This window comes from Poecilia reticulata, linkage group LG2, assembly GCF_000633615.1.
Source record: "Poecilia reticulata strain Guanapo linkage group LG2, Guppy_female_1.0+MT, whole genome shotgun sequence".
Taxonomy (NCBI): Eukaryota; Metazoa; Chordata; class Actinopteri; order Cyprinodontiformes; family Poeciliidae; genus Poecilia; species Poecilia reticulata.
In genome coordinates this window covers 5,289,564-5,298,738 of record NC_024332.1, presented here as the reverse complement: position 1 = coordinate 5,298,738, position 9,175 = coordinate 5,289,564, and the positions used below count along the sequence as shown (strand labels likewise).

Here is a 9,175-nt window from a genome sequence, read left to right as displayed (position 1 = left end):
CACAGCCGAGTGTTTATTCGTGGAGCTGCAGGCGATGTAGGGGGAAAAAAACTGCGACCACTTATTTTAAATCACTCTTCCAACAATAACTTCACTACCCAGGTATGTTTTGCATTATATTATTGATGGGTATATAAAAGTTGGTCGAAACGTGCTTGTTTTTTTTCCCTGTCTATCCAGGCGAACCGCAGTGTCGCGGTTTGTTGCTGGCTGTGAAGGGAGCAGATACTGGTTAAAGAGGCGAACGCCATTTTCTAGCAATCAAAGCCAACATGCGTCCATTTCCGCGCATCTGTCGGCCCCGCAGGGCGCTGTTTCTGTTTGCATTGACTGTTCTTTTTTTATTATTATTTTTCGGTTTGTTAGCTTTGCGAATATTTTTTTCCGTTCTCTCTGGTAAATTTCTCAATGGTGAGCTGCCCCCCTGTTCTCCTCCTCTACCGCCTCCTCCTGCTGAGGATCAAGTTTCACTTCATTGAGAAAAACAAGGAGGTCCCACAGCGGTCAGCGCCCAACTCCATTCACAATTTGTCCAATTTTACTTTCGGCTCTCTCGCTTAGTACATTTTAGTAAAAACGGTTGGTTTTCTTACAAGTACGTCGCAAAACTTAAATACATACTGTTTACGTCGTTTTAAAACGACGTAAAACAAGTTGCCAATCACAAATGATCTGCTTTTGCTGCCAGTTCCTTGAAACTGTATTGTATTTTATTGGGATTTTAGGTGATAAAACTAGCAGAAGGTGGGGTTAAACCTAAGCCGAGGTGGACATTTTCCGTATAAACTGAGATTAACTCGTCATCGTTACAAAACCATTTGGAAATTGACTTATCGGGAAATTAACTCCTTATCTCGAACAAACCATGAGGGGAAAGTATAATGCGGAAAACGTCCACTCTCTGCTTCCTTTGGGCTTACATTTTGAAGTGGAAGGGAAGGGTAAACAAGAACAAATCTGAAAAGTGTGGTGTGCATTTGTACTCCCTTCAGAAGTCCTCTTGTTAGTTAATCGTGAACATGTTAGCACTTTACTTTCATTAATACAACTGTTCTGTTTATTTGTGAGAAACTACCATGAAGAACAATATTCATGTGTTCGAATGGCCTAGTCAAAGTCTACCCCTAAATCTTCATGTGCTGTCTGGATATAAATATGTTTGCTTCGCCCATTGACAGTGAGCATTTCAAGGCCACTGTGAACAAAACCGAAAGACATCATGCTTTCTTGCTTTCTCTCATGTTCATAACTCATGATGTCACACAGCTTTTGTTTGCAATGAGGCTGCTAGAGGCACAGCTAAGCCCTGCTGTCTGGTCGCAGAGGTCAGAACAACATAAACCAATTGAGTCACTTTAAAGGGATGATTGTTGTATGAATGGAGGGTTAAATCAGGTGGAAACAGCCGCAGATCTGATACATTTAAGTGTTTACCTAATGGCGCCCGCTTGTCCTGCCCTCCAGGGTGAACACCGCTGCAACATGGACGGCTTTTACGATCAGCAGGTTCCTTTTGTGGTGCCCGAGAGTGTGAGTTTTTAACCTGCCAATTTTATGTCCCGTCATTTATTGGTTTGTGCATTGCAATCTGATTTGTTTTTACCGCTGCCGGTTGCAGAAATGCCACACAGAGGAGGAGAGGAGTCTCGGCGACAGACGGAGGAGGTTCTTGGACACGGAGCTGGCTCAGGACACAGAAGGTACAATCAGCTCGGTTGACTCTGTCTCTGGTGTTGATGTTTCCAAACGCAGCAGTTCACGTGTAAATTTACTCCGCGTTTGTCTTTCAGAGCTTTTTCAGGATCTGATCCAGCTCCAGGAAATATGGATTGCAGAAGGTAAAAAGCAAAGCAAACATTTATTTAAAAATAGCAGCTACAAAAGCTACCTGCTATTAATAAAACCGAACATGTATTGATTATTTTTGGCTCAGCGTTTTAGCAAGTCCTTAATCATCCTGTCTTCTGCCGTCTGACAGCTCAGGTTCCTGATGACGAGCAGTTTGTCCCAGATTTCCAGTCCAATAACTGTGAGTAACTACTTCTCCTCTTGTATTTATAGATGTCACCCACAGTTACACAAGAAGCATTTCATAAAAATGACAGTGATTTATTATGCAAACATTTATTTCGGTTGAGAACCCTATATGCAAATCATATTTGCTTACATAACAGAGCTAGATTTTTTTTTTTTATAAACTATAAAAGCCAAATAATGGAGCCATTTTGTTCCCTGCGTGGTGGAGGCTGTGTATATTTAATCCTATTCTGTTGTTGTAAATTGCAAATGAAGACGTGTGAAAATAGTCTGAGCAAACAGTCGTGCCCACTCACTTGAGGAAAATAAACTGCTTTCCAGATAATGAGTTTGTTTTATTTATTTTTACCCTGGGTGTTGGACTGCAAGTAGTGCGGAGGAGAAAATTATGTTGTGCCAAAGCAGCCACAATGTAATAAATAAACCATTAAATCAATATTAGACATGTGAGTCCTTAAATGTTACACTTGTACACACTGTTGAAATGTGTTGTTCTGCAGGGAACCACGAGAAAAAGCAAAATGTCAAACATGGTTCAATTAAATTACGATTTGCTCTATGAGAACTGAATACTCCCCATTTCCGTTCATTTGTTGTTGGTCCCTCTTTAGGTCAAGTGGAGAATAAACTAAAACCGACTCAAACAAAAACCACAAACCCCTGACAAACCGCCAACCCATAACTACGTTTAATTACAGTTGAGGATTTGATCGTGTACAAAAACGTCTGCTGCCTCTTAATGCGTTATTCTTCAAACTTTTCTCATGCCATGACTATTGTTGTACAGATGTTTAATGTAAATGTACTGAGATTCCCCACAATCCCACCAAAAAACAATAAAATTTGTTGTAGAATCTGAACATTGGATTATAGAAAATAACAGAAAGCTTAAATGTAAATTGTGTTCCTTAAATTATTCAGTATTTCATTGCATTGTACATTGCCTTTCCACACATCTAATTACTTTTATATTGATTTGGCTGAATTTTGGCACTTTTACTTCCCCATATTTTGACAGTGAATTGCAGCAATTTTAGCGCTCCATACTTTTTCATAGAGCTCCAAATTAATCATTTAAAGTTTTCCACTTTTAGGGCTGCATATTCTTAATAAAACTATCATTTGTAGACCTCCATACATTCACCGAATTTTGGCACATATTTCCTTCTATATGTTTGATCCTTTTCTGAGATAAGACGAATATAAACTGATCCAGGAATGTCACACTAGTTTACAAATTGCAGCGAAAGGTATAAAGGAGCCATAAAGGGTTTTGTTTTTTAGAGATCTATATAAAAATATTATGATTACGTGCACAAACAACCGTTTTCAGAGGTTGTTTGTACACAACAACCTCTGTTGGCCTTTAAAGCCACCACTGCTCCCAACACATTCAATATTCCATTGTGATATAGATGAACCCAGTCGACCTCTAAGGATCTGTTTTCCGATATCATACCACTGTACTCTGCTGTGTTTACAAGCAAAGATTGCGCCACATTACCCAGAGACACACAAATGTGTTGGAGCTCTGCCAAATCAATGCTAGTAGTCAAAAGAACAGGAAATGAGGGGGTTATAAGACGACATCCGGGGCCGATGTATCTATGTTATATCGTGAATCAACGTAGGCACATTAGGTGCCGCTCCCTCACACGTGGCGCGCGTATTTAGTGCCGCTTTAATGACGGCTCCCGTGACAGAACGTCTCCAGGCCGAGGCCATAAAGCCGCCTGCGAGCGTGTCACACATGGAAATGTTTGTGGCCTGTTGGCGTCACGGCAACATGCTGATGGCAATCTGACGGCTCCTTCCAGGAAAGTTGAGCTCGGATATGAGAAAAACACACAGAGGAGAAAAGGAGAGCGAGGTTAAGAGCTCTGTTGAATCTGAGAAAAGACCTCAGAAATCAGAGGAATCGTGAGGAATGGAAAAATCTTATCTTTGGACCTTGTTTTTTGTTAATGTGGGAGCATAAAACATTCAAATATACTGAAACATTCTTTTGTAATGTCTGTTTGTAGTGATGCTTCATGGACCACCTGTCAGCAAAGTGAAGCGGGAGCCCAGTCCGTCCAAAGATCTGTCCCCCTGTGGGACTCCCCAGACTGATATGTGCCTTTACAGTTACAGGTACCAGATAAATGTTTGTAAACTGGATTCCTCTGTCCACTTTTACACATTTTTATGTTATCTTACTACCATACTTGTCATATGGTGAAGAGATTTTGGAAAATAACTATGGAACCAACCTCCAACTTATTTATATTTTGCAAAATAAAAAAAATCTATGAGGATCTTAAACCACAGCACTTTCTGAAATCTTTTTGACTTTTTGAATTTCACGGTTTGCAGTTGGTGCGATGAGTGACTGTAACAACTATTGTTATTATTATTATTTGTGTATTTTAGATTGAATAAACGACATTATTTATGTCATCGTCTCCCTTAGTGCCTGTGAAAACAAACCGGGTCCAGCCAATGCACCTGCAACACAGTGTAGCTCCATCCACCCTGCCGGACCCCCACCCTTACGGAGGCAGCTGCAGCCTTCCCCACCTCAAATGAGCAGCCGAGCTCCAACTTCCAGCCCCTTCCACTGCCAAAACCTCCCACAGGCCAGCCAAAACCAGCAGTTTGCGCTGCCCCGTACCCCCATCAGCTGCTCGGCGGCGGCGGCGGCTTTCAACACAGAGCAAAGGTGAGCTCTGATTTTTACCTGAATGTTTGTTTTTGTTTTTTACGTGCATCTCCACGGACGACTCAGACCTTCCTTTGGTCCTCCCAGGTTCCACCGGCAGCTGTCCGATCCCTGCCTGCCCTTCCTGCCTCCAGAGAAAACCCCGAACCCGTCGTACCACCCCTCCAGTTGTGACGGCCGACCTCTGTACCAGCGCCACCTGTCGGAACCCGTCGTCCCCCTCCCTCCCCGCTCCTTCAAGCAGGAGCTGGTGGACCCACGCTATCCCGACCCAGGGCCAGCCGGTCCAGGTCTGACCTTCAACCACGTCAAAATCAAACAAGAGCCAAGAGACTTCAGCTTTGAACCTGGTATGTTTAAAATGCTTGTTTTTTTTGTTTTTTTGTAATATGCATAATAACTTTTGGGCTAAATAATTTGTACCAGAAGCTTCATTGGATCTCTTACTTGTCTCTTTTTCAGAGGTTCAAACCTGCCAGTCGACATTTGGAAAGTCTCCAGTTCTGTTTCAGAAAAACAACGCTGGTGAGTTCTAGTTAATGGTTTGCTATCCTCTGCCTTACGGGAGTCCAAACTGCCATGATTTAATAAGTAAACACAGAGAGTCGAAAATGCCCTAATTTAGCACAACTGAAGGAATGAATCCAAGTTTCAACTAATAACTTAAATATTTCTGTATTTGTAGTTATTTCAGAACTTCTTAATTGGACAGCGCCATTTTTTGGGGGGAGTTAATGTTGCAGAGGACTATGAGATTATTAGCTAAATTAAACAGTAAAATAATTATGAATGCTTAATTATGAATTAATAAAATTAAGTTCTGTCGACTTGCTTTCATATTAGATGTTTTCTTCTTTTCTATTTATTTATCTATTGAGGTGTGGCCCATTTGACCGTTTATATGCCACAATTTAAGACATTAATAATAGCCAAAACTCCAAAACTAAATGGTTAGTTAAATGAAACTGAAAGATAATATATTAATATATTTCATTCATGTCAGCAATGGGAAAAAAAAATATTTACAAAAGAAACATAATTGTAAAAATAGTATAATGACATACATCAATTTTTAAAATATTTTTTCTCCACAGGATTTGGTCCTGACAGAGAGCCTCTTCGGTACTTTGATGACACCTGTGTTGTACCAGAAAGATTGGAAGGTAGGTTACTGGCACACTGCTTAAAATGCTCTTTATTATTTTATTTTATTCTCAGTCATTAGAAATAAGCGGAATCTGGTTGTTTCGGAGGCCGAAGCGAGACAAGTGAACTCAGTGTTTGTCTCTTGCGACCAGGTAAAGTGAAGCAGGAAGGTTTGCCGTACCAGCGCCGCGGCTCCCTGCAACTCTGGCAGTTCTTGCTCACGCTGCTGGACAATCCGGCAAACAGACACCTGATCGTGTGGACGGGACGCAACATGGAGTTCAAACTGATCGATCCGGAAGAGGTGGCGCTTTTAGTCTTAAGACTACCAGTTTTAAACCATTTGTAAGAATATATTCTTTGATTTTAATAATTTTATTGCCTTTTTTTTTTCTTGTTCAGGTGGCTCGCCTTTGGGGCATCCAGAAAAATCGGCCAGCCATGAATTACGACAAGCTGAGCCGCTCGCTGCGGTACTACTACGAAAAAGGCATCATGCAGAAGGTAAAGGCGAGTCATCCATCTTTCTCATCTACACAGCTTCCCACGGTTCTCTTTTCTTTCAAGATTGTATTTATTTTTTAATACTCTTATTTCCTCCCACAGGTTGCCGGGGAAAGGTACGTCTACAAATTTGTGTGCAACCCCGACGCGTTGTTCTCCATGGCATTCCCAGAAAACCACAGGCCGAGTTTGAAAGCCGACCTGGACGCCATCTTGCCCCCTAGCGAGGAGGACGGCTTCCCCCTGCCCAGCTACGAGGAAGAGGGTCCGTACCTGATGGATGGAGGGGAGCAGTGCGTCCAGGGACTGGCTTTCCCTGACAGCTATCCGTACTAGCAGCTGGAACGGGGAAAACCCCCCCACAATATTACTGTATTTTACAAAACCAGGCGAAATGTAAAATTACTGAGCAACATTTCAGAATAGCATTTATTACATTTTTTTTTCTCGACAAGAAGTTTTGTTTTTAAAAAATTTCAATGCAACCAGAAAAAGCTGGAAATCTGAGTCACTGAGACTGTTAAACTTGCTTCTTCAGGGAAGAAAACAAACTTTAGTTCCCGTTCAGATGCTTGTGTTTACAGGCATTTCAAGGGTATTTGTTTAAGCCGGCGTGGGAAAGGTTGCGTTTTTTAGAGGAAAAGTCAGTCGTTATTAAATTGGGACACGTTGTTTTGCGTCTGCACAAAATAACTGCAAGAAACCTTAACAGTTAAGAGGAAAACGCTGACCAGAAGATGCCCTAACATTTAAAGATATGGTTTTAATTTTATAGAAAAGAATTGCAAGTTTTGCCCCATAAACAAATATTCAGTGGTGGTTCTTGATTACTCAGTGGGCGAGCATGCATGCGTTCATTCCTTTAGTCATTGTTTTTGTTCTCAAGTAGAATATTACTTGACTTTCAGAAATCATTTTAAGTAATGTTACCAGTATTTAACTTTTCAGTTAAACTTTGTATATACTGTGGTTTTCACACTTGTCTCAACCTCAAACGTCAACAGTTTTTTTTCTTTTCTTTTTTTTTTTTTTTTACTCTGTCGCAGTTGAGGGAAATTTGTTGAGGGCACAGTGGACTTAATTTTATTTTTGTTGTTGTTGCCGCCCCCTAACAGATTGATACCCTGGATGGTAAGCCACATTTTTCATATCAAAAACCACCACTACTGTTAAAGGAATCTGAACAAGTAAGGTCAGATTTTCGGAAACAATGTTCTTTTAGCAATTTCTCTGATTGAAGCTGTAACTCTACAATTAATGTCTGTAGCATTTTCTTCTAAAGTTGCAGCTGCACTTAAGCACAGATATGCAGTGTTTTGTCCCTCACGAACCTTGTCATCAACTTTTTCTTAGCGTTTCAGTTGTAGCTGTTTCTTTTTTGTTGTTTTCTCTGTCCTTTTTTTTTTTTTCCGACGGTGGTAATTTTGTAGCATGGCCATCGCTTCTGTTCTCAAATTTGTAAACTCTGGGACCTGTGTGGCAGCCAAAAACAAACAAAAAAAAAAACCCTTGAAGCCATGGCACTCCTTTTGCTAATTTAGTAAGCATATTATCCAGGCTGCTCGAAAGGGACGCTCTTGTGTTTTCTGGACCGTATAATCCTGAGACATCTGTATGTTGAAATGTCATTTTGTGTACATTTTTTCCCCCTTGGGTTTTAAAGCTAATATTTTTAGCATCATATGGACTTGTATGTGTTTCCTATAACGGTTTATGATGAAAGTATTGCTTCTATTTTTTTTTTTTTGGATTCTGTACGACTGCCACTCTTATGCTTATGAAAGGCTTTTTTTTTTTTCTTCGAAACGCCTCACCATTTAATGTATCGAGATAGTTTTCTGCATTTTTGTATAATTTGTTTGCTTCAGTGTGTAGAGAGAAAAAAGTGTATAATTATATATGGATATATTTTTGCAAAAGGCTGTATTTGCTTGCAAATATGTTGCATCAGCTCTCCAAGGAGGAAGAACTCTCTGAATCCTTCAGGCAGAAGATGTTCCTCATATATTTTACTATAGATCCTGACGCTGGTGTGACTTTTACCCTCAGATACTGTATGTGTGCCTTCTGTTTATCTTTACTGATAAAAAAAAATAAACAATTTTACTCTTTTATTTTCGTCTCAGTGTCGATCACAAAAAAACATTACATAAGCCCACTGAGGAGGAAGTTCTTGCATTCTGTGGACATCCTCCAGGGGGCGCAGCTGCTGAGTCAGAGGCTACAAAAACTGAAGGCGGTGGATCTCAAATTTTATAATGGGGTATATGCCACGGACTTCCGTTTTAGCACTTCTGCATTTTTATGCCACATAGAATGCTTCCGGTGCACAGTGTATGTTAACAGTGGCTCCTCAGTCCTGCAGGACTATTAATGATGCTTATATAATTTTTCATACGTCCTGAAGCGCTCCAACAACAACAACAGGATTTAAGCTGGATGTGTCAAAACTTCACAATAACTTCGAAGTTAATAAATCGTTTGTATTCACCATAATGCCTCGTATGTCTGACATAGCTGACAGGGACAAGCTTACAAAGGTGCTATGTAAATGTTAAGTGTTTTGATTATCTGTGCATTGTGCAATCTACATATCTATGCTGTATAGAAAGATAAAGATATAGATATAAACATATATAGATCTGTCTATATTGTGCCCAAGCTRTCAGTCRAAGCTRAAGTTRGCTTYCRAATGTAGCATCTAATTCGGAAAATAGCTAAAGGGCGATTACACTTAATTTTTCACTATCTTGAGCTTTTTTAATGTGTTGTACTTTAAAAACTACA

General features: G+C 40.3%; 1 protein-coding gene across 2 annotated transcripts; it reads left to right on the top strand.

Moving 5' to 3' along the window:
* On the top strand, positions 1 to 8,502 carry LOC103475084 (ETS translocation variant 5-like). Of its 2 annotated transcripts, none has more exons than XM_008426497.1 (13): positions 1 to 102; positions 1,465 to 1,530; positions 1,619 to 1,700; positions 1,791 to 1,838; positions 1,979 to 2,029; positions 4,062 to 4,170; positions 4,490 to 4,738; positions 4,826 to 5,088; positions 5,201 to 5,263; positions 5,833 to 5,901; positions 6,037 to 6,188; positions 6,287 to 6,388; positions 6,491 to 8,502. In XM_008426497.1, the coding sequence occupies exons 2-13, from the start codon at positions 1,483 to 1,485 to the stop codon at positions 6,722 to 6,724; spliced, it is 1,470 nt and encodes a 489-aa protein (XP_008424719.1). In that variant the 5' UTR covers positions 1 to 102; positions 1,465 to 1,482; the 3' UTR covers positions 6,725 to 8,502. The 2 variants fall into 2 exon arrangements, with proteins under 2 accessions (XP_008424719.1, XP_008424712.1); XM_008426490.1 differs by having other exon boundaries at positions 6,287 to 6,394.
* Positions 8,503 to 9,175: the final 673 nt, after the last annotated feature.